This window comes from Chaetodon trifascialis, chromosome 2 (assembly GCF_039877785.1).
Source record: "Chaetodon trifascialis isolate fChaTrf1 chromosome 2, fChaTrf1.hap1, whole genome shotgun sequence".
NCBI classification, from domain to species: domain Eukaryota; kingdom Metazoa; phylum Chordata; class Actinopteri; order Chaetodontiformes; family Chaetodontidae; genus Chaetodon; species Chaetodon trifascialis.
In genome coordinates, this window is record NC_092057.1 from 28,232,645 (window position 1) to 28,258,218 (window position 25,574).

General features: G+C 41.3%; 1 protein-coding gene across 2 annotated transcripts; it reads right to left on the minus strand.

Moving 5' to 3' along the window:
• Nucleotides 1–3,164: 3,164 nt before the first annotated feature.
• Nucleotides 3,165–25,574, minus strand: LOC139340722 (zinc finger protein 638-like). Of its 2 annotated transcripts, none has more exons than XM_070976662.1 (24): nt 25,464–25,574; nt 19,321–21,055; nt 16,041–16,102; nt 15,091–15,120; nt 14,612–14,808; nt 13,098–13,276; nt 11,869–12,084; nt 11,066–11,164; nt 10,799–10,836; nt 10,646–10,692; nt 10,396–10,427; nt 10,028–10,147; nt 8,996–9,127; nt 8,793–8,834; nt 7,709–7,846; nt 7,347–7,511; nt 6,731–7,183; nt 6,085–6,597; nt 5,805–5,987; nt 5,445–5,700; nt 5,051–5,305; nt 4,654–4,779; nt 4,384–4,505; nt 3,165–3,449 (listed from the first exon to the last, which is right to left on the minus strand). In XM_070976662.1, the coding sequence occupies exons 2-24, from the start codon at nt 20,680–20,682 to the stop codon at nt 3,393–3,395; spliced, it is 4,824 nt and encodes a 1,607-aa protein (XP_070832763.1). In that variant the 5' UTR covers nt 20,683–21,055; nt 25,464–25,574; the 3' UTR covers nt 3,165–3,392. The 2 variants fall into 2 exon arrangements, with proteins under 2 accessions (XP_070832763.1, XP_070832754.1); XM_070976653.1 differs by having other exon boundaries at nt 13,098–13,279.

Genomic DNA, 25,574 nt, shown 5'->3' on the forward strand with positions numbered 1-25,574 from the left:
TGGCACTTGAGCAACAGCTCGTCTGTTGAAATCGGACCACACAGGCCAACCTTATTGACGCTTACCCATTTTCCTGCTTCTAACACATCAAGTCTGAGGACAAATGTTCACTTTGTGCCTAATATATCCCACCCACCAACAGGTGCCATGAAGAGATAATCAGTGTGACTCACTTCACCTGTCAGTGGTCATGATGTCATGCTTGATCACTGTGTGTGTCACTATATCCCACACAAAGGCTACACTAGTAAGAGAAAATCCTATTCATTTCTACAAGTAGATGTAATTTAATTATGATGTGTGCAAAGTTTTGAAAGGGAGGGTGGTTGAGGACAGTGGGGACGGGCCATGGTCACAGAGTGTAAGCAATCTGGAGCACAAGCAAGAGAGAACAGACTGTTAATTGTGTGATGCTGGTCGCTAGTAGCATTGAATTGTATGAAATAAAGAAATCCCATGCCAGTAAAGCATACTTACTCTTTAGTTAGACTTAGTTATGATTATACTATTATGCGAGAGGCACATGTTATTAGCGTTGCACCGAGCACATCCTTGTTATGCCATTTGTTCAAAGTGAAAAGCCCCCACCAGCCTCCTGCAACCCCTGCCTGCATCTCACTGACATTTGTCCGTCATCTAACAGCAGCACAGTAATTCCTTATAGTTGTTGCCCGCTTTTGCAATTCTGCCTACTTCAGCACTCATATTGAACCATGCCTTTTGCTTGCATGGTCTCCCCAGAGATAAACTCAGAGGAATACAGCCTTAATAGATTTTGCATCGTCCTGGGAGCCACTGTCAGCCTTTCCTCTAGCTTCCACTCCCAGTCCATTGGCCGGTTTGAGCATATGAGAGGAAATGGACATGGCTTTGCATTGCATCTCTTCCTGCAGTTTCTCCTCTCTCCTTTAACAAAACTGTGACACTTTGTGATTCTGAACTGACACAAAGAATAGCCTCTAAAAATCACCCTCCAGTACAAGACCCAATTACTCTACTGTTCTTTTCAGGACCATGTGGCTTTGATCCACTTTGAGATGTAACCCAAATAAAACCAGATGATCACACACAGCCTCTGTGTGACTCGGAGCCTGGTCCTCTGCTGGAGCGCTCAGCAGCCAGTTGTCGTGGTAATACAAAAACCAAAATACCCTTCTGACGTGCAGCGTTAAATGGGAACCTGAATCCCTTTCTGAGGTAGGCACATAAGTACAGTGCCACCAGAGGTGCAGTTATGCCAGTCATAGGTGAGCAGTGAGGATCCCTCTTCACAGTGGCATGTTTGTTTTTCATCTGTTACATTTCATCATTCAGTTGGTTGAGCCAAAGGAATGTACAGCCTGGTCTTATAAGGTTGTTACAGGGTATCATCAAACTGAGAATTAGGTTTTAAATTTCTGATTGACTCCTTCCATCAATAATCTTTCAAGAGAGAATCATGATGCATCTATGAATCAATTTGTGTCCTTTTTTTTTTGCATTGTGTTTCTGTAGTGGAAAGGCCCATTATGAATTTTTACTATTTCCACAGAGCGGCACAGTGGGGTAGCAGGTAGTGCGCGTGCCAAGAAGGTCGCCGGTTCGATCACACGTCTGTGTGAAGTTTGCATGCACCCCGTGCATGCGTGGGTTCTCTCCGGGCACTCCGGCTTCCTCCCACAGACCAAAGACATGCTCATTAGGTTAATTGGTGACTCTTTGTCCTTAGGTGTGAGCGTGAATGTTGTTTGTTTGTATATGTTGCCCTGCAATCAATTGATTCAAGGGTGTACCCAACCTCTTGCCCATTGACAGCTGGGATAGGCTCCAGCGCTGAACAAATCATGACTCAATTTAAATTTTACTATGAAAACTACTTGCATATTATGTTATCTTTTATTACAATGTGGGACTAATGAATATGCTCAGGGACGCCTGTGTTTTTCCTCAGGTGTAACCCTCGAGGTACAGGGTGGCCTGTTGTAGTGCAGTCTGGCTGCTGATTCTTATCTTTCGTACTCCTCTCCCATTGAGACATATGTTGAATGTCCACACTCTGACCAATAAAATGGATGAACTGCTGCTTCTCAACAGAGCAAACACGGACTTTGCCAGATGTGCCGCACTCACCAAAATGTGGCTTGGAGAGCACATATCAAACCTTACGTTACATCGACTGGGCTTCCAACTCCTCTGAGCTCTAATGTTTGTTGTGCAGCTGTCACAGTGCTCAGTGCTTAGTCCTCCCGTGGAGGCAGCTGTCAGTGACTGTAAAATGTTTAACTCACTTCGGCGGTTTTGCTTTTCCATTCTGCTCGGTGTTTACATCCCACCTCAGGCCTGTTACAGCACCTGGCTAACCAGATATCCATAGAGCGCAATCATCCAGATCCCCTGTCCAGTGTTCTTGGGGACTTAAACAGAACAAACCTGAGCAACAAGTGCCCAAGTACATACAGTGGCATTAAGTGTCATAATTGCTGTCGAGGATACCTATTGCTCTGTAACCCATGCAGCTTTAGACTCTGATCACAGTCTATTTCATCTTCTCCTGACAGGCAGCAAAGCCTGTTGTCAAGACTGTGAAGAGATGGTCCAATGAGGCAAAACTGGAATTACAGGCCTGCTTTCACTGACTGCAGTGTTTGAAGTTGCAGCCACAGACCTGGATGAACTCACTGATACTATGAGAACTTCTATCAGCTGGTTGAGGACTTGTATGTGCCTACTAAACCTTACTCTGCACATAAAACAACAAATTCTGGTTTACAGCTGTCAGGCCAGAAACACACTGATAAAATAGATCAAAATACTAAAAGAGATGCTACACTGAAAAGCTGGAAAACAGGTTTTCAGCCAACAACCCTGTGCCAGTGTGGAGAAGCCTGGAGGACATCACCATCTATAGGAACCCCCCCCCCCCCACACACACACACACACACTGTGGACAACCATCTGACAACCTGAACATGTTTTACAGAAGGATTGATAAGCCACTTTCTTTGTTCCAAATGGAAGAACATTACAGGCCATCAGATGTCACAAAGGCTGGAATCTCTCTGAGGCAGCTGCTCTTCAGTAAATCCACTTACACACAACTTCAGCTCTCCTCATTCTGTTAAACCTATTCCACTGCAGATGGAGAAAGGTCACTTTCAAACTGTGAGTGAAGGATAACAGACAAGTTAGTGAAAACATTTTATTGACAGTCAACAATTCTCACTACCAGCCATCTTCCACCATTTACAGTTCCACTAATTTCTCTGAACAGTAAACAAAAAATCAAGACCACACGCTGAAACTGAGACAGGACGACAGGAATCTCAACCAATGCCAGAAACTGGACCCTTAGTGTGAAATGAAGAGACAATATGAAAGGAGGGAGGCGAGTTCAAGAGTTCCACAGCCACAGCTCAGCTGGAGTCAGGTTTGGCAGTCACATTCACCATCTTCGTGGTCTGCAAGTATTTCTAGAAGAGAATGAACAAGGAAACTGGATCAGACTGGAACATTCAGGAGCCTCTGTGACCAAACAAGTGTTCAGAGGTGTTGACACGAGAAGTCACAATAGTTAAGAAGATATAAAGGGAATTTCACTGTTGAATCCTACTGAATAAGCCATGACATAAAACATTCCCCAAATTTCCAAATGACCCTTCACGAAGTCCCACCCACATTAGTTACTGTTGCTATGGCCCTAAAGCTTTCCATTCTCGTGCTGCACATATGGAGTTCACAGTGGTAACAGTGCAGATTTACCATCAAAACTCAGTCATTTTTGAAACACTAGCTCTTCAGTTCATCACAGAAGTAAACAAAAGAAAGCTTCTTGTTTCTAGCTGATGACTGTGGATTTTGTCAACTACAATAATGACTCTTGCACGCAGATGTTTCTAAGTGTAGCTAGCTAATGTAAGCTAATGCTAATGCTTAAACTTGTGAGTCAGCTCAGAACTCTCTCCACCTTACATTTCCATGTGACATATTTTAATCATATAAATAAATCTAATATCATAGGATATAAACATTGAGTAAATGTCTTTACTTCATATTTGCTGATTTTATCTTTTGTGATCCTTGGACAAACAATAAAATGTAAAATGTAGCCAATATTCAAAGTTTCTGAGAAGCTTTTCATTTTATAATTAAATAAATACGGAGCTGACAGCTGATGAATACTACACTATTGTTTCTGATCTTTCTAGGTGTTTAATGTGTAATGCCCTTATTTAGGCCTAAAACTGTATATAACATGATTTACAGATTACATTATTTCACCTGCATCACTTTTAAGTGCTAGATAGTAACCAATACAACCACCTTTACCAGTTGTGTGTGTGTGTGTGTGTGTGTGTGTGTGTGTGTGCGTGTGTGTGCGTGTGTGTGTGTGCGCGTGTTGCCTACCTGTAGGTTATCGTAGTGTTTAAGGGTTTTGCAGTGGTTGATCTCTGCCTCTTTGGTTCCACTGAAGAACCTATTACACACCTTACAGAAGAAACCTGTCTTTGGGACCAAGAACTCCATACCTATGGACACACACACACACTTGAACATGAACTAGAGCTGCTGTCAAGCATTATGAATTATCGGACTGTGTGGAAATATGTGTCAAAAACATGGATGAACACAAACACAAAGCCACAAAAGATGAAAAAACACAGACAGGTGTCTTACCAACTGGGGTGCTGGGGTCAAAAGCACGGAGGGGGTAGTCTGTGCGCACGGGGGCTTCTGTCTTTAATTTCTTCTTCACACTCTCCTCTTCAGTGTTTGTTTGGTCTTCAGACCTCTTGTTCTTTCCTGTGAGAGAGAGAGCGAGAGCTCTTTAAGTCTTAGTATTGTCATTGTTAAACATCTGCCACCATTCCAGCAACTGTGGAACACAAGGATAAGGGTCCATCATTCCAAGCACTTTCAAGGTGAAGTAAATTAGGACATTGCATCTAACAGCAGAACATACTGCCAATACAGAAATAAATAAGGAACTTCTGGTCACAAGCCCGATTCTCTAACCACAAAGGCACTGCTGCCACCCAAGGTTCTAATTCAAACAGAAGTGAATAACTTGTACCTGTCTCCACAGCAGGAACTCCCGTGTCTTTCTCCTCTTTTTCCTGCATCTTCTCATGTTCTTCTGTTTTGTCTGATGCCACCACCTTCTCCTCCTCCTTATCCTGACTGTGATGGACAGCATTGTCCTCTTTCTCCTCTTTCTCACTCTCTGCAGTCACAGAGGATTCAGCTGGGGCAGCTGAAGCTGTAGGAGCAGCTGTGGGAGTGGGTTCGCTCTCTGTGCTGACATCCAGATTGGCTGCCAGTGTGCTTTCTAAAAAAACAAAACAAAACACAGATTTCAGGCAAAAAGAACTGCACAATTTCAAACTTCCATTTACTAAAGTGAAAGAAAATTAGTTAAAAGGATGCCGTTTCCTTCAGTTCATAATGAACTCAGTGTGAGGTTGTACCTGTCTCAGGTGTATCTGCCTGGCCTGCTGTCACATGTGTTTGGCTGGAGGAAGAGTCAGGCTGTGAAGCCTGTGCAGGAGAGGCTGCCTCAGTGAGGATCAGACCAGGTGTCATATCTGATGACACCAAACCATCTGAGGCCTCGGCTGTCGGCACAGTCACAGGTTCAGACTCTGATCCTTGCTCGTCAGGCTTCGGCAGGGTTGCTGTGGTGTCTGACATTCTTGTTTCTGTGGTAACCTCCATGGGTGTATCCTTGAAGCAGAAATGACATTACGTTGTGGAAATTAAAGTCTCAGTCACCCCAGTAACCATACAAAGTCTTTTATGTGCTATACAACATTGAAGCTACCATGTACCTCTGGAGCATCCTTTTGGACAGGTGTGGGGGTGTCTTCCATCCCCTCTGTGGTTTCTATGGGCATGGTGGGAGATGGAGACCGAGGAAGGTCAGTCACATCTCCCACTTCATCCACTGTCACAAAGTCACTCATGTTGAATGGGAATTCATCAAACTCCTCCTCCTCCTCCTCCTCCTGCACCTGATTGTATGGCAGGACAAAAAAAAGCCATCGATAAAAACAGAGGAGAGATATAATTCGCCAAGTTCAACTATTTGACCTGAAAGCATCTTCTCACCATTTTGGTCTCAGCTTTGTAGTTGTAGTCATTGTGTTCATCCCTCCAGGAGCTCTGCCTGTAACCCTCCAACCTGCCAGACGACCTCAGCCCAGATGAACCTTCACCATACGCTCTCTTCCTCTCTCTCCTGGCTCTTTCCCTCCTCTCCCACTCCCTTCTTTCCTCCTCTCTCTTCTCTCTCTCTCTCCTGGCTCTTTCATCCCTCTCCTTCTCCTTCCTGGCCCTCTCCTTCTCCCAGGCCCTCCTCTCCTTCTCCTTCCTCTCTCTCTCCCTCGCCTCCTTCTCCTTTCTTGCCTCCCTCTCCCTTTGCTCCCTCTCCTGCTTCTTCATCTCCTCCTCTGTGTGGTTCACGGCTGGCTGTTCTGTCTCCTTTGCTGCTTCTTCACCCTGGTCTGTCTCCATTCGTGTTTGCCCCTGTTCTCCGTTGGTGGGAGCTTCTACGTTGTTGGGATTGGAGGCGGTTCTTGTTCGGCACTCCACAAGCAGTGCGTTAACCATCTCTTGAGTAACCTGGTGAAACAGGGATCAAAAAGAAAAACTCACAAGTGTTAATTAATATGCTGGAGGTTCCTGACCTTAGCTACACAGGAGAACAGTCTTGCTCCAAAAACGGAAAAAGATTGGCCTTTTTGGAATATTTTACCTTCGGGAGCTCTGGCATGGCCATCTCCTGAGAAGCTGCTTTGTCATCAGAGCTCGATGGCTCTGTCTCTTCACCAGCAGGAGTCTTGTCATTTCCTGCTTTGGGTACATTGGCGTCTTGGTTCTCTTCTGCTGTCTCTGTGATATTTTCAACAGCTGATATTTCCCCTGTGTCTGTCTCGAAGTCGGCTTCTGCTTTGGCGTCTGGTGCAGCCACAGATTCAGAAACAGCATTAGTAAGGTCATCTCCTTTGATCTCATCGTCTTTGCTCCTGCTGTCTCCCAAAGCCTCGTTTTCACCAACTGTCTCCTCGGTGCTCTCCAGTTTCTCATCATTCTCATCACCTTGTTTTTCTACACGCTCCAATGGAGATTCAGACTCCGCTTTATGTGCAGTCTCCTCTTTATCTGCAGCAGCTACTGTGTGGCTGCCGTTGCCATTTGCAGGTGTATCCTGCAAACAGAGATGAAGAGTGTAACATCAGGCACCAGCATTCAGGTGATTGATACAACTTAAAGCAGCACAAATTTATGCCAGTAGAAGATTAAAATATGTCTAAATGGATGCCCCAAAACTCTTGACAACCATTGCTAATCAAGTATTTTAAGATACAGACCTCAGCTGATTCAAGGTATGCGGTGATGATTTTGGTCTGCATGTTGGCTTTGGGGTCCGGCTTACGGGAGAAGAACAGAGGGTTGTTCTGGATGATACATGGGAACGCCTGGAAGCGTTTGTAAACAGACAGGGCCATGGCTGCAGTCGCCATTTCACAAATGACCTGAGCAGGAAGAGACATAACATATAACATGTAACATAACAACTTGTGAGATTTCTTTGCCTGATAATAACAAGTTGAGACATGTCAGATTTAGATGGATACGGATTTTCAACCCAGGATTTAACCAACTGGGGGCAGGGATATTCAGGACATGGTGGATTAGCATGGTTGCAGTTGCACAGACAAACAGCCCTCACCATACTGTTGAGCTCTAGGGTCTTGATGACGGTGCCAAAGCGTCGCACCAACTTCTGTACCTCAGAGGAGCCAGACGGAGTGCTGGGAACATTACTGATCACCAACAGGCTGCTCCAGCCTACTGGGACAGCAGTTTCCTGCAGGATGCAATGGAACGTTCTGTCACTTATTTGCCGCTACATAACTACTCATGAATTACCAGTGCAGCAATGCAATAATTAATCATTAATTAGTTCCAGATACACAGACTGTACACGTTAGACAAATTTACTAGATAAACTAGAACAGCAGTCAGGCAGAGCAGACTTCCGTCAAAGCCATTTGTTCAGTATTCTATAATCTGTCCCAAAGTCCTCCATAATAACTGCTTTCTGTACGGTGGTGAGCGACTACATCTGTAGAGGACCTCAGAGGGTTACTGGTGCCCATGAATCTCGTCTAGATCGTGATCTAGAGTCATTGTATTTCTACAACTGCCAATGTTTCATCACTACTAAACTTTACTACCATCTACTGAATTTTAAGATGTACTGCATTTATTATGCCAGGGCAACATGCTCTATCTTGCAGTGTTAATGAAAGTGAAAAATAATCTGTGTATCCACCCCATGATTTGGATCCACTCAAAAATGTAATGAGTTATTCCTTGGCCCATGCTACACCTTTCCACCAAAGAAAGCCAACTAAATAATGAGAGTACTAGGTTTGATACTTAGCTAATGAGGCTTCTTGTGGCCCTGACAGTAACAATGTAGCTACATGTGACTGTAGGAATTCAGCTAAGCTAAAAAAACAGCGAGAGCGATGTCTGCTCAGGCCTATGTGAGCCGATCAATCATAACAGACTGGGCTTTTGAGAGGAGGGACTTGAGGAGAACCGGAGCTAAAACAAGAGTGTTTCAGAGAATAGCAGTGCTGCTGAAATGGACAGTATGAAACATGTTTTTTGAAGCATGCATTCTAGTAGATCCCTAATATAAAAATATGTACCTGAAAATGAGCATAATATGGCCTCTTTAATGTGCACTGTCCTTACTAAATAAAATACACTTGGCAAATACCTATGTTGGTAAAAATACTCACTAATGGGTCCACTGATCCCATCAGAAGATTGTAGAGCGCCACCTGGGTAAAGATTTTTTTAGTATTAATTATCAGTTATTGCTTAAAGTTCATTATACAACACAAAAAAGGAAACAAAATATTTAATTTCTGTACAAATAGTAACTGCAATGTCTCATTTGAAGAATATCAAAAAAAAATTGGGTAAGTGATGAGAGCCCTACCGGTGTGCCGAGGCCGATGCACTGTTTGAGATGCGTCATCTTGAGCTCAGAGTCATTCATCTTCATTGGCATAAAGGTGTTGACTTTGACTATCTCTTGAGCCATGTCCATGTCTGGAACTGACACAAGTACCTAACAAACAAACAAGTGTTTTTTATTTATATTGTGTTGTGGGCACATCAACCACCAAAAAGGTCATGTTCAGATATTAACTGTCCTGAAAGAGAAACATTCTGTATGAACATACTCATTGAGGAGAGGGGTGTAACAGCACATAACCTTCATGGTTCAGTGTTTTCTGAATGTGTGAAAATTCTGCACTTAGCCATTACCACCCCCCACCCCACTTCTCTCTCTCGTTATATCAATGTGTAGGTGTGGTTACAGGCTTATGCACTTTGGCCTGTGGTGATGACTGATCTTTCAATGAGGCTGAGCAGTTTGGAAAACAGGTTACCTATGCTCGGTCTCAGATTTAATTAGCAATGGAACAGACACTTACGTGATGTCAGCACAGTCATTTGCACTCATGCTGCTTCCCATGAACTGAAAATACAGCTGTTACCATGTCGGCAGCTTCCTTTCATTTGTGGCATTATTATCTATTTTGTCAAAATTTCATGTGAATTTATGACACTTTACATTTTTTGGTGAAGCAGACAAGATTAAGCTCTTTTTCTAGAGAACAAGTAAGTGTAACTATAACAACACAAATAAGTGACATGAAAATTGACTGTATTTACCATACTATAAAGTGGGATATTACTAAGATATAAAAACAGATTTTGCAAAGTTTTAATAATATAATCTCCTTGGAAAATTGCATCAACATTGAATTATCATTTTATTTTGTTTTTATTTATGATAATTCATTGTGACGGTCCTAGTGAACAGGTGAAAAACAACTATCTTGCAATAATGTCTAAATACACAGGACTTGCTTCTGCTACTTCTATTACTGGCGTTCGGTTGTGTCCCAAGTCTTTCTGCCTAGAAAGAGTAAAAGCATCAGTTGAGACTGTGTGTACCAACCTTTCCAATTTGTGTTGCCAGGATTATGTCACAGGGAGTTCCAAAGGGCTGGAGCAGCGTGATGATGTCGCTCTCTGACCAGCCACTCTCAGGAAGTCCTGTGATCAACACCATGCCCTTCTGTGGGAGGGAATTGGATTGGGGTGTAAGGAAAATGCCTGACTCCTGAAATTTGATTACTAGCGATAAAGCCCAATTTTTAACAGACTTAACTGAACTGCAAATTTGACACAATAAAGCAGAATATATCCACTTCATGGGCTTCAGGATGAGGCTGACCACACTCACCAGCCTCTTTACAACATTCTAAATTACACAAAGTTAATTATTACAGTACATTTTACAAGGTCTGTGTATGTATTACGCACCTCATCAGAAGCCTTCTGCTCAGCTTCACCTCCTGCGGGGTTGAGTTGGAGGAGGGGGAGATAGGGGCCAAGGTCAAAACAGAGCTACAGTTTATGTATTTTCAACACCACAACCTTAAGCTGGTAAAAGCCTTACGGCATAAAGCTGTGTGCATGTGCCTTAGCTACAGAACTGGCAGTATTTCTTGGCAATGATAGGTGTGGATATGCAAACACTGACTTATTTCTTAACAGCTTTTTGATAACATACCAAAGTTTTCCCCAGAAGCACCTTTGTCCTGTCCCGCAGCAGGTTTGCTGTGAACACAGAATTATAAATAGCGGAGTGCAGACAGAGCAGGTCTGAAATTGGCAATGAGTGTGCAGCATACAGCTTAAAATGATTCAGATGATGATGACAAACCTGTTATTAGCATCAGAAGACTGCCCTGACTCAGGTTTCTAAAAAAAGAAAATAATAATAATATTTTGAGAGAGATTACATATATGTGGTTTTTAAAAAGAGCATCATTTTGTCTTTCAAACAGATTATCAGTTCTTACACCTACTATCAGCTGCTTTATACACTCTACACAGCCATTCAATTTTTGTATGAGCTTCACGTCTTGTATGTATCATGGGGTTTGAAGGATATGCACAATGCCACATGCATATATTTTCCACAGAGTACCTTTGCTATTGAGGCCGTTATTTGCTGGTCTCTGATGGAGAGACTTGTGGAGTTAGCCAGAGCCTGAGCGTGTTCAGCCTTAACCATGCACACAGATGCCTGCAACAAAGGAAGGTGACAAAGTGATGCTGGGGGACAGACAGAAACTATTGGCATTCTGCAACACAGCATATGCAGACAGCCTACGCAACACAGGACATTTTCATATCTTAAGAGATCCACTTTAGGATTTACAAGTGACAGGTGGAGAGACCAACATCTTTATCAACTGTTTACATGTCTTTCTTGTAAGCCACATTTCTTTTGAAAATACAGATTTGGCTTATTTTGCTACAATAAAACCTTTGAAAGCAATGGCCAAACTGAATATCATTGAAACATGTTATGTCACTTTGTCTATAAAATTCACTGGATCAGCAAAAAGCAACAGTGAAATAAAAAAAAAAATATGTATATATATCAAAACAGATGTGGCTTGTAATTGTTATTGTACTACTGAGAGATAAGATCAATATATAGGCTTCAAATAATGAATGAATGGACAAAACATTTGAACCGCTTCAGGTTGGGTGTTTCTGTCTGTTTATGGGTTGTGCGGGGTGTCTGGACTCCATCATGCCTGCCTGAAGGTTTTGTACTTCTCTTCTTATCAAACCTGCCTTAAAAAGGGCACTATATATATTTTATCTGGTATCATCTTATAAAATGTTATTGAACAAACATCAAACCTGTGAAAAATCTAAAAAGGAATTTTATTTTTTGCACAATGCATCAGCAGCCAGTATGCTGCACTTGAATAGCACCTTTTGTCCTTCGCCCTTCTCGCTCTCTTCCTCGGAGCACGGCATAAGGATCACGTTGTTGATCTTGCCAAAGGAGCCGACCAAGTCTGTAACATCTTGCTCTGACGCATCCTTTGGGATGCCCGTCAGATAAACCAGACGATCTGCGACAGAAGAGTCCTGGGAGGCTAGAGCCACTGTCTTCTTCTTCTTCTTGGCTGGTGGAGGCTTGGCAGACTAGAAAACAACAGCACATTTTAGGAGATATCCACTTTCAGTCAATCAGAGGAAAACTAATGCCAGACTTTACTACTTTGATCAAGTACTAATCTGTGAGTTTTTATTCCAGGACTGCATGAGAAATCAGCCTCTGACAACCATAAACTTCATGAACATAAATAACAAATACTAATGCTATTAATAATTGGCAAAACCCTAAAATTGGTTTACCAGCTAGCATCTAGTGCACTAATCAAACATTCAGCTGCTCTTACGTTAAATATTACGATAATAGGTTGTAACTGGCTACACTCAGAGAGCAGAGAACTCATCAATATTCATGTTTGGAATTAGGACTGCACGATACTGTGTTATTCATGTACAGATGTATATTTGGGTACTTTAGAAGTCTATCTTCCCAAACACACTGCCCATCTCTCCGACACTTGGTTCAGCCCTCTGTCACCCCTTCAGAAATCAGGAGAGGTATTTTGGAAAAACAACACATGTATCTTAATAAATTTTACAAATGGAATTGTGTGTACAGACAGATCTACAACCTGTGAGTTTTGTGTGTGTTAAGCAGTTGTTACATTAGGGCATGAAGCAGCTCTGTGACAGTCGTTTTTTAACTTTTAAACAGCATCAGACCGACAAACATTTGACTTAACTTGCCATACTTGACGTTGTGCATCCTGTGATGTGACTACTGCACATAAGCACACTGCAATGTCAATTCTGAAACAACATATCGTGCAGCCTTCTTATAATAAATAAAAGTGCTTGCTTTGATAGAACATGTAAAGTTTACTGTTGTTTCCATACACACAGTGTAGTTCTGTCTCAGGACTAAAGAAAAAGTTCAGAATTCTCACACTCCAAAACATCAGTGTGGTCTACCCTTCACTCTCTTCATTCTAATTTACACAATTAGTTGTGAAATCATGGCAAAGTTTGATCCAAAACAATCGTCAAACTTTACACAGCTAAAAAGAAAAGGCACCCATTGTGTCAGCGCCCTTGGCACTTGCCATCTTAGCTGCCTTGGTTCCAGGTTTCGTCATGCTCTTGACAGGTTTGGTGGATGGATGTAATGGGCCATGTCTGGGGCTGTGACCCGCCTTGAAGGAGGATGAATGTCGGTTGGTGTCAGAGGAGTACTTGATTGAATCATCATGTGGATGCTTCGCACCAAAGCGAAAAGAACCCCCTGCTGACAGACCATGAATCAGAAAGAGGAGGACAAGAGCAACAACAAATGGGATGAAGAAATATTTCCAAAGATAATAATTACATTTGGTCAATTACACATAAAAAATAAGACCAACTGTTGGATCATTTAAAACCATTATGTGTGCTTTAAGGAAATTTCTGACAGACCCTGTGAGTATATTTGATTTTTCCAATCAGGGATGAAGGCATATTTTAGGTTTATGAAACCGGGATATATTGTTTACATGTGCAAACATGTAAATGCATTCTGCAAAAACCTGATAATAAACAAGATACTAATGTAACACTATGTGAACATACATGCTGACTGGGGCACCCAGACAGCCTTATGCAAGACACCGAGGTGCACGCCTCTGCAGATGGACAGAGGCCTTCATGCTCAACACACTGTTCACTGAACTGTTCTCGGAAATGTCAGCGGGTGTATAAAAAAACATTCTGCGAAGAAGTCGACAAGTGTTGCCAGAAAAAAGCTATAGACCACACATGGCTGCTCCTCAATGCTGAGGAAGAATTGTAATAGTAAACTCATATCTATACATGTACATACTTTATTGCCTTCATACCACCCCTGCAAAGAGAGTTTCTGGAATAACAAATGCACTCTCATGAAATGAAAATTGAATATCCATACAACAATTTGATTCTGCTGGTAAATGTAGATTTTTAAGATCTCCTGTTTCTGAAGTATTTGCGGCAGACATGTTGTCCTCTTTGTTGTCCACTTTGTAATGGGTTAATATTATGTTCTACGGATGCCAGAGTCATTTATTGGTCAAAATCCGCTAATAGCAAGTCTAAGACAATAATCTCATATCCTACATAATAAAGCATGGTGCACACTTACCCTACAGTAAGCTTACATTCAAATCTGTCATTTCTTATATTTCAGATATTTTTTTGTAGTGCTGTGGAGAAAGGTGCTCGTACACATCTATTGAGGCAAGAAGGTTGAACAACCTCCTCAATCACTATTCATGCCCAGCATGAAGTATTTTGTAGTGTTTAATGAACTGCTCGCTCATTTGTATGTACTATTCTGCGATTTACTTGTCACAGTGTGCATTAAGAAACAATATTATTGATGTAAAGAAACACAATGATTTCAAAGAGAAAACAAATATCTAGAAATGCCAACATCCAATGAATAGTTCAATACCACTTTTGCAAATCAGCTTTGGGGGTGAACATTGAAAAATGTTCAAATTTAAATTATTCTTGTCAGGTTATTAACATCATTGGCATTCCTCTATGAAGTTCTACATTTCCTCACTTAATGCATGCAGCGCCTACCCTCTAGCATGTGCTTTACCTGTGTAGTATTGGTGGCGAGGGTGATGGTGGGGTGAGTAAGGTCTCCTGTGCAGCCTGTGGGAATGGGGCCCCACCCTGTGTTTACTGTGAGGGGGACTTGAGGTAGGAGAAGAGGAGAGGGATCTAGACATGGAATGGGATGGAGAGAGATCCTTGGGATTCCACAGAGCCCGGCTGCCATATCGTCCACTCCGACTGGATCAAAGACATTCATTAACAGACATACCAGTGAACACAGCAACAACAACAACACAACACAAGCACACTGATGCAAGTTAACTGCTGGATATCTCAAACAATAAACCTAGCTATTTTCCAATGGATAACCAAGAATTTGATAAGACCTGTGTCAGATTGGCTGTATATGTACTGTTAAGTTATTTTCAATGTGTAGCACCCGCCAACACAGCAGTGACTCCCACTGGCTGCTGGTCACCGCTAAAAACAGATTATTGGAAACGTAAGAGTCCAACTGACCTTGGTAGATTAGGTTTCCAGTCACTGTACCTTCAGAGAGAGAGAGAGAGAGAGAGAGAGAGAGAGAGAGAGAGAGAGAGAGAGAGAGAGAGAGAGAGAGAGAGAGAGAGAGACACACACACACACACACACACACACCTGTTAACATGTTATTCAATAACTTCAGACTCCTAAACTTGTAATTAAAATGTCTCATGTTGTGGCCACCCTGGGTGTTGCTGCTGTCTAGTGTCTTGTCAGCTCATGTGGGCGGGCACTCAAATAACCGAGTCAATCAACCATGTATTTAGAAAGAATTACAAAAAACAATTTTATGCATCAATACAAAGCAGTGCTTTTCAAAATCTACATTTAGCAATATGTTAGAAAATATTGGTGTAATGTGAAATGGCTGTTTGTCGTACAAGGCCTGCTCAGAATTAAGTCCTCACTCTGCAGATGTATCCAGATTGACCCTTTACCGGCTTCTTTTCTGGTTCTACTGCCTGCACATCAATTTTATGGTTGAATGTCATTGTTCACGCCAATCCCACAGAGAAGCCAATAGTAAGATAGTAAGCTATGTTTGCCCAAAGTAAATGAGCATGAAGAGAGTTCAGCATCTAACATGTCCAAGACCCACAAACTTGTTTCTCGAGATATGGCGGAGTAAAGCAGAGTGAAAAGGCAAACTGAACTACGATGCGTGTAGCCTGGAACACTTCTATGGAACCTTCATTTTCCATCTCCTGGATTAGTAATTAGGCACAGATCAGGCATAAGTACTTTAAGGCAGAAGTATCTCTGGACCATGTTTCATTGTTATCAAAAATAGCTTTATATAATTTGAATGTTTTTGCCTCATGTTCAACTGTTAAATAAAATGCTTATCTACGTAACCACAGTATGACATTATACTGAAGATATACTGGAGATACATGGTTTCATCAGCACATTAAAAATGTTCTCACTTGTTGCGCAGGTCTCTGCAGGCAGCAGTGTGGTTGACGGTGTTAACATGGTCAACCCAGTCCTGAAGAAAAACGACAAATAGCAAAGGACGATGTCACAATCCAAAACAATCCTCAATTAAGCTAGATTCACTTTTCATGTATGAAGATAAGAAAAATGAGCAAATTCTAAGCACGTGTCTAATTTATCTACCGTGAATGACTGAAGTACAGTGGATGTTTGTTCCTTGGTGTCATTTATTTTAAAACACAGTATGAAAACTTTGTACTGAATGTCAACATCCACTTCTTTGATCCCATCTCAAATTGTGTCAGCTGCTAACAGAAATACAAAGCTTATTCTGGTTCTTGAATATCAGATCAATAAACCGTTCTGTATCCATCCCACCTTCCACTACCTTCAGTGTGACTATCAACCTTGCCCACGAGCACCAAAACAAAAAAAAAACAAAATAAAACAACTAATTGTTTTTTCTTGTTGCAAACGCTGTTCAGTTAACTTACTAAGACATGTTAGGGCCGTGTCCCATCCGTCCAATATACAATGCATTATTTTTGCTGTCCTGTGTTTGTGCAAATTAGAAAATGGAAATCCACATTTTTCCTGCTTTCACCTTCCCTACTGCTGATTTGAAGAAGTTAAACCAAAACCAGGAGGCAACTTGTTTTTCGCTTTTATCGTTATGTCTATTTTATCTGCCCCATAATGCATCTCAACAAAACACTGTTCATCAGTTATGCCTGCAGACAGACGTGTACAATTACATGATTAGACAGATTGATGAGGTTACGTAAGATAAATAGATTAGATATGTTGTTCATACTTACTAGGCCTGACTGCCTACTATAGCAAGCAAAGGCAAACAATGCTTTTGAAGAGATGCAGACAATATACACATAACAATAAAAGCAAGAATCAAGTTGTTTTCTGGATTCAGGTTAACTCCTATTGCAATTGCTGATTTAAAGACATAAATGGGGAAGATATGTTGATCTTTTAAATTCACATGAAAACAATTTAATGCTGTATTTGTTTATCATATCATCAAACAAGCTCGACACAGCTTTGGACAGAAGATACACAGTTCATGTTCCAAGGCCTGAAGAGGATGAACCACTGATTACATCATTATCTGCACATCCACCTATCTGTTTCCTATGTTATATGGAATTTTTAAAAGCCTGATCGAACCATTTTGTTTTAGCCCACTTGACATTCTTCTCCATCATGACATACATGACAGATGATAAAGGGAACAAATTATTTATCAGGTTACACCACTTGTTTTCCTGATGACATTTATGTAAATTTGGGGAGACCTTTATATAGACTATATATAGATAAATATGAATCTTTTAATGAGAAAATAAAGGATGACAGAAATGACTTAAAATGGTTTTGTCTGGATATTCAAAAAGTTCAAACTTGGCAAACCCGAGAAATCAGTACAATCACACTCCACTATAAGCAATTACTGTTATGACACTCATGTAGAGTACAAGTCATTTTAAAACTTAGTTGTTCCTACGTGGTCAATCACAACCCCATTTGAGAACACGAGAAACTCCACTCCAGAATCAGAGACCAGACCATTGAATTTTATCTGAGAACAAAGCAATTCCTCTCATTAGCTACCAACCTTTTAAATTTACTGTTTGACAAAGGCCAGGTAATCATTGATTATTGTATCTCATAGACATCATTTCTATGAATGAATACATTTATAAACACGGAGCTTAGGTAACAATCTCACTGTCCTTAACAGATGTCTTTAATTGTTAAATGTTATGCCCTTAAAATGTCATATGAAACACAATCTCACTGCCAATTTGATGTATTCATCATCATACCATATGTTGGGGCAAGTCATAAGCTAGGAAGAACCAATGGAATATCAGGAAGAACACAACATTTTTATTTGATGAAATGGCTGAAGGACCAAGATTGCTTAAAAAATTGTGATGCAATTGGGATTTTAACCCAACACATATTGGTAATGCATGAATCAAGGTTTGCTTAACTGCCATCATTTAAGAGCACATAAGTGCAAGACCTTTTACTTCTCTGTATATACTTAACCACTTTCTTGTGGCTATGTGAAAAAGTTTAATAGATTTGAACATAAAACATGTGATTGAGAAACTACTGATACCATCTGACAAAGCAGTTCCAAAGTTCTATCTTTTAGCACTGGAGCTTTACTACTCAGTTAGCATAGAGCTACATGTTTTGTAGCTCTAAAAAAAGGTGGAGATGTGGTAATAAGTGCATGGCAGATAGGCCAAGAAACCGACAATAAACCACACGCCACATCTTAGTTATTCTTAAAGGTCCAATGTGCAGGATTTAGGAGGGTCAACTGACTGGAAGAACCTGAATATAATATTTAGAATTATGTTTTCATTACTGTAGAACAGAGGAAGCAGGTCCTCTTCCATGTTGTCCACAATTTTTTTTAGAGTAGTCCAGGATGGACAAACAAACATTGGCTTTAGAGCATTTTTAGTGGCCATCGTTGAGGAGATTGAGGTGAGGGTAATTCAGTTGGTTGCAATCTGCAACCTCACAGCTAGATGCTACTAAATTCTAGACACTGGACCGTTACTGGAACAATGACATCATTACTCCTCTGAGAACAAGACACACATAAGTTAAATTAAGTATTTGAGTCGAGCAGTTCACTGAGGGAGTGTGTTCGTTTTTTGTTTTTTTTTGTTAGGGTGGAAGTAACAAAAATTGCTTGCTGTAAACGGTATCAGTTGGGTATGTCATGAATGATGAACGGTACACAGTTGACACTAACACAGCACAGTTTATCAGTGCAACAGTTCGTATTCCATTAATTCATATGAATTTTCATCACTCAGGTTTTTTCTTGTAACTCCAACCCTTGAGGCCACTTTCCTTGAATGATAAACGGAAATTTTGAGTTGTGAATGATTAATGTGAGGAGGGGAAATGACGAAACTGACTATTTTCATCATTTAAGAACTGTTTTGATCAAATCATCATCCATCAAATCATTTGATAATTTACCACTATTTTTCATTTCAAATTCATTTTCAATTCATATGCATTTTCATCCCTTCCCTTTTCATCAATTAATTTTTGTACTTCCACCCCTCAAGAATGGGAATTAGCTGCCATGGAACACACTAGTTGAATGACATCTGAATCGCTCATCTTGACCACTACCTGACGAAGAAAGGCTGCAGACTAACTTTCAACATGTGAAGGTATTCCTCACAGACATTGACACGAGGGCATGTTGGCACTCACCTTTTCCTGATCACACTGTATGTGGCACAAGGAGCAGGTATGGGGATACACCTTTGGAGACACAGCTGAGAAATCACTTATCATGGTGGGGGTAGGTAACTTCTTGCTGGTGCTGTGTGGTTTTGAGCCAGACGAAGAAGAGAGAGACCGTCTTGAAGAAGTCTCGCTCCTTGTTTCAGATGAAGGCCTTGGTTTGGGTCCCTCACGCCTGTAGTCTCTGTCTACATTACGAGATTTGGATGAAGATGGAAATTCTCTCCCAGGTGACCGACTGCTCTTGCGATGGTCACTACTTGTCCTGCGATAGTCTCTGTCTCCATGCTTGCTTGATTCAGTGGGTTCCAAACGAACCTGCCGCCTTTCAGCTTTATCCACTTTTGAAGCTGATGAGGATGGGGCAGATGGGTACATTTTAACTGTCCTTTCGCTGGAGAGCTGCTCTCTTTTGAAAGTCTCTCTGGTATCACTCTCATCCTTTGCCCGACTGGCATGACCATAGTCAATGACTTTACCTGCTGTCTGTGTAACAGTAAGGAGACTAGGCACTTCTGGGGAGCGTGAACGTGCCAATGGTGAAGAGCTTGAAGGAGGCAGTGGCATATCATGGATGGTGCGTGAGAACGAAGACGTGGAAGTTTTCTGGTTGCCCGACTTGTTGATTTGGATGTCACGAAGTATAAATGGTAAAGTATCTGGGGTTAGCTGATCATCAGGGTAGTGACTCAGCACTTCTAAGTCCTCATTTGAAAGTCCAAAGCTAGCCAAGATACTTCCTGCACTCTCTGGTGTGTACAAACCCTGACCATCACCACCACCACCACCACCACCACCATGGGAGTGCCGGGCTTGGGGAGACGAGGAGTCACTTCCAGGGGCAGTCCAGTTTGGGATGTTTGTTCCAGCATGGCTGCTCTGGGGCTGCTGCTGAGGCCCCTGGTTTCGTTGGGACTGGTGGCTAGCACTAGGTGGAGGACTGGCAAACAGTTTAGTTGGAGGTTGGTAGGTTGACCAGTCTACTCCTTGCTGGTGACCAGGATGATTATCAGTAGCAAGTGTTACTGAGTTAGAGCCATAACTTCCATGTTGACTGATCCTAGAACTTGAACTCTGGTTCTGATTTTGGTTTGGTCGGTTTACGTGGTCAATGAGGCGATGGTCCATGTCCCTAGCACCACGGATGGCCAGGGCAGACTCCAGTTCATCAGGAAGCTGAGTGGGACGAGGAAACTGGAAACCCATCACCTGCGACAGCATATCAGAAGCAGGCCGATTCTGATGTTGATTTGGAGATGGCTGATGAGGAGGTGGCCTAGGCCCATTAGAGAAGGGCTGTGACCCCTGTTGTTGAGAGTGGTGGTACATGACAGTTGAAAGAGCCGGCTGTGTGTTTCTGTAAGTTCTGCCGTTTGCTGTGCCCACGTTAAACCCGACAGCTGACACCTGCTGTCTATTGAGAAGACTCAGGAGGGCCAGATGAGGAGGTAACGCTGCTGCAAACCTGTTGCGACACTGGTTGCCAACAGTTACTGTCACTAAAGAGGCAAGCTGCTGGAGAGCAATCTGCGCTAGAGTCTCAATCTGAGCCAATCGGAGAGCTGTCACTGCAGCGGCACCAGCCACAGGTCCAAATATGAAATGGGTCCCTCCGGTGCTGTTGGCGACGGAGAGTGTTGCACTGGGCTCCAGCTGCAGGGTAGGAGCAAGGTGCGAAATACTGTCTGTGTGCACAGCGAGGCTGTGAGGTGGAAAGCAGAAATATACTATTACAGATGAACAAGCTTTTTTTTTAATTAATTTCAAAAGTAGATTTCAGAAGAAGTCCTTTTTCCCCCAAGCACTTTCTTTTATATAACAAGTTGCCACAGTCCTCATTTAGTTTGTGTTTTTCCTTTAAATTTTGCATTAAGAAATGCAGCATTAAGAAATGTGGTCAGCCTCAAGAACTCTTTCCTGTGGTCAAGTGTGCCCATCATGCCATCAGGACAAGAAAGCAAAGCAACATAACGCAGTAACATTGATTCAATGAAAAGCAAAAAAAAAAAAAAAACCCGACACCAACTGTGGATTTAACCTGTAGGGACACTACACAGACACACACTAGTTCTGACAGAAAAGGAATACTTACTAGCCTACAATGCACGTTCATCATTACAGCATACTGGACTTTGCCCAATCTTGGCAGAAGCCTCTTTGCCAAAAAGTTTGCAGCAGAATTCTACAATTCTACAAACACATAGTGCTGTTTTTCCTGAATATAAGGTAACATGACAGCATTGCAATGTCTACAAATAACATAAACTATACTTCCCATGTCCTAGAATCGATTCAGAATAAACACACAAAAAGTGAGATATAGTGCAGTTTTCTCTGCAATAAGCCAGCAAAAAAAGTGAGCATTAACTAAACATCCTGAAACATGTGTGGCCCTGTTTGTGGTCACAGACTGTCATCAGATGTGATAAATGTCCATGAGATCTAAACATTTAATTTATTTTTGCAATCAGTATTCTCCTACTCTTATTTTCTATATCCTAAACCTGAGCCAAGCTTGGGCTTTACCTTTCACAAGATCTACCGAGCTGACTTTAAACAGATTATATTTTAGCGATATTGAGAGTGCCACTGAACAGAGATAGGGTTATTAGTCTACCCTGCCAGTGTGCTCTATGTCATACACTATTGATCGTAAAATCCAGTGGAAATATGAGCTGTATGTGTCATTAATCAACCAAAACACATCAGTGTGTACATTCAATTTGGTGACGTTCGGCAGACTCTGAGGGTACGTTTCCTTTTAATCGACTGAGCTGAGCAACCTTTGACCAAACACCAACTGTTAGGAAAAAGGTGAACTTATAAGCTGGGCAAAACTACACAAACCAGAGAAATGACGAGAATAGATATTGGTTAATGAGGTTACTAGTCCAAATATTCCAAGTCAAAGTTAACAACATTTAACTGAAGAAAATCTAATATGCAGGTTGACATGCTATTTCCGATACGAATAAATAAGGATAGAAAAGTTGATGATATGATGTAGGATTTGTAATGTTATCCAGTGGTAAGGTTGTGTTTATAAAAAGATCTGGCATATAAAAACAAATGTCTGGCACACTGAAATGTCTGACAATGACCAGCTAGGTTAAAAAGCCATTCACAGTTAAAGTCCCGACACAAAAGCATTTTTCCACAGAAAAAAAGGCAGACAAAGCAACAACATCCAAGCCTCTGCATTTGTTCTTGTTATATATAACAGTGCTGACTTTTCACAGTGCATTTTAATTTGTTGAATAAATACAACTAATGCATCCATCTGCACTTTCTAAAAACAGAGACATGCATTAATGGTCTGGATTTGCAGACAGTTAGTTTTAGAGCACTGCATGCAACTGTATGTCACGAGCTAGACTGAAGGTCAGCACATGGAAGTTTTAAAGTTCAAAAATGTGATTTCTGACGCAACATATCACACAAAGGGTGACATGTTTTTGTAGTATATCAGCACAGAAGTACATGCATACTACACAATGGTCAACACAACAAATTGAGGTAGATAAAATCTGAGAAGCGGACCATACAATGCAACAAATGTTGCATGTGTGATGAATGAAAATGAATGCAGTTGCATCTGTGTGATACAGCCTTGCAAACTTGTACCTTATATATAATACAGTGGCATGACAAAGTTTGGGCACTCCTGGTCAAAATTTCTGTTAATGGGAATAGTTACATGAGAGGAAGACAAACTGTCCAGACAAACAAAAGGCATACAGAGACTGAACATTCTCTTCAATATTTTAAGCATGACAAGCGTATTGTTTTTGTTTTGTACAATTTTGGAGGGAACAATTTTAAAGGAGAACCATACAAGCATTTTGGCAACCCCAAGAGATTTGAGCTCTCATAACTTTTTACAAAGTGCACAATCATTGTTAAGAGAGGCTAGGTGATACACATCTCAAAGCTTCATAAATACTGTGACACCTTATCTCAACAATCAGCAGCATGTGCTCCTCTTTGCAGCAGCCAAGCACTCTGAATATTAAAATAACTGATGCCCACAAAGCAGTAGAAGGCTATAATAGGACAACAAAGCATTTTCAGGCAGCCCCTCCCTCACTTCATAATGTAATTAAGACATGGCAGTTAACAGGAACAGTGGAGGTCAAACTGAGTTCTGAAAGACTAAGAAAACTATCTGAGAGAACTGCTTGTAGGACTGTTAGAAAGGAAAATCAAGCCTGCCTTTTCAATGCAAAAAACTTTTAGAGAGATTTAGCACCCTCGGGAGTGGTGGTGCACTGTTCTTCTGCGCAGCGACACCTGCACAAATATGACCTTCATAGAAGAACCGTGAGAAGAAATCCTTTTCTGCATCCTCACCACATGATTCTGCATCAGACGTTTACAAAGGAACATCTGAACAAGCCCAATGCTTTTTGGAAAAAAGTTCTGTGGACTGATGAATAAAATGTACTGGCTTCGATGAGCAAATGTAGGTTTGGAGAAAAATGGAGCAGAATTTCATGAAAAGAAAAAATCTCCAGCTGTGGAGAACAGGGGTGGATTGATAGTGCTTTGGGCTTGTGTTGCAGCCAGTGGCCCAATGAACATTTCACTGGTAGAGGGGAGAATGTATTCAATTAAATATCATCATGTCACATCATCATCATCATCATCATCATCGTCAGAAAAAAGCTGAAGATGAAAAGAGGATGGCTTCTACAACAGGATAATAATCCTAAACATTCCTCAAAATCCACAATGGACTACTACTTGCGTAGCTACTCGAAGAACCAGAAATTTTGACCAAGAGTGCCCAAACTTTTGCATACCAAGTGTTACATAAAATGTTTTTTTTTTTTCACTGACATAAGTAAGCTTAAATTCAAGGCTATCTATCACTTAACCTCACGTTAGCTTAAAATAAGGATAATTTATTGTAATAAGACTACTACAAGTCACTGGCAACAACTATGGTCTGAGCGCAGACTTCAGCTCACACAGAACTAACTACCTAACTAACAGTCATCGATTAAAAGCTGTGAGACTTTTCAAAGCAAAATGATCCACAACTTACATCCCTAGAAAAAACATCTTCTGGATTCTAGTTTTATATTTCTACACAACTTCCCATGTTTGCTTGTGTAAATCACTAACAAGAGAACAAAAACTCTTCACAGACTTAAGCTGTATGATCAATATGAATTCAATATAAATTATATGTTTGATCAAGTAAATTTACTGACATTTGGACTTCTCATTTGAAGCTTAATATATGTGTGTTTTGTAAAAGCAGCAGATGTTTAAAATGTGCAATTTACCATTATGGGCAAATCCAGAAAAATGGCTCTGAAAACATTTCTTGTTGAGGTTTGGATGGTGTCCTGCGTCCATTATCAATGTCCTTTGTTCGTCACATGCCTGTTGTTGATGAACTGCGCTACTTGTGGTTATTTTTTCAAAATGGCAACATACTTTTAATACTTGTGCTAGAATTGAATTTTGTGGCCTGTAACGTTACTCGATAGCCTTCGCCCTATGTAGCACTAGAGCTTTGTGCACAAGAAGTGAACGAACATTCCCGCACGAACAGAGAAACCATAAGTAACAACGAGTGAGCATTTCAGAAGCGAAGGCTTGGAAGCTGATGTTTCGCTTGTGGGACATCTCTGTAAATCCAGCCTACCTTCACTCTGTATTTATTTTGCAGATATTTGCAGAAGCATTCGGACATTACTCGGGCAGTTTTCCTACCGTGCTAATGTTCGGATATAAGTTCATGAAATAAGCGCTGAGGGCTGCACGAGCCCCTGCATGGCGTCTGACTGCAGGCCTGCACAGCGCAGACACCGTCTGACGTTTGCCTTTCATACTCAGGAAAACGCACACATACAATCTATAGAAATACTTTGGGACAATGGCCCGTATCATAATACAGTACATTCTATATATGTTCGGACATAATGTAAACCGGGCAATACAGGAGCCACTCTGCGTAGTTACACGCGTACCAGCCATTTTGGGTGTTTTCCCTGCCTTGTTGGCTAACGTTAGCTGCATGCAGAAAACATGTACACAGTTACGTAACATATTATGGACATTCGTACCATTTCCGAGTCCATAATACATTCAATAAATACCTTTCACAGTGAACCAATGCGAGGCTTTGTTGTTACCGGTAAGTCTCGACTCCTTTACAGCCTGTACTCATTCGTAGCAACTTAAGCCTGTGTTCCGCCATCTGCGACAAC

Excerpts from the sequence above, each read along its gene's own strand:
- LOC139340722 (XM_070976653.1), bottom strand. The coding sequence starts at position 20,682 with ATGTACCACCACTCTCAACAACAGGGGTCACAGCCCTTCTCTAATGGG. Across the intron at positions 14,809-15,090 it reads TGGAAACCTAATCTACCAAG|TCGGAGTGGACGATATGGCA; the intron begins GTCAGTTGGACT and ends TCTTTGATCCAG. Across the intron at positions 13,280-14,611 it reads TCGCCACCAATACTACACAG|CAGGGGGTTCTTTTCGCTTT; the intron begins GTAAAGCACATG and ends ATGGTCTGTCAG.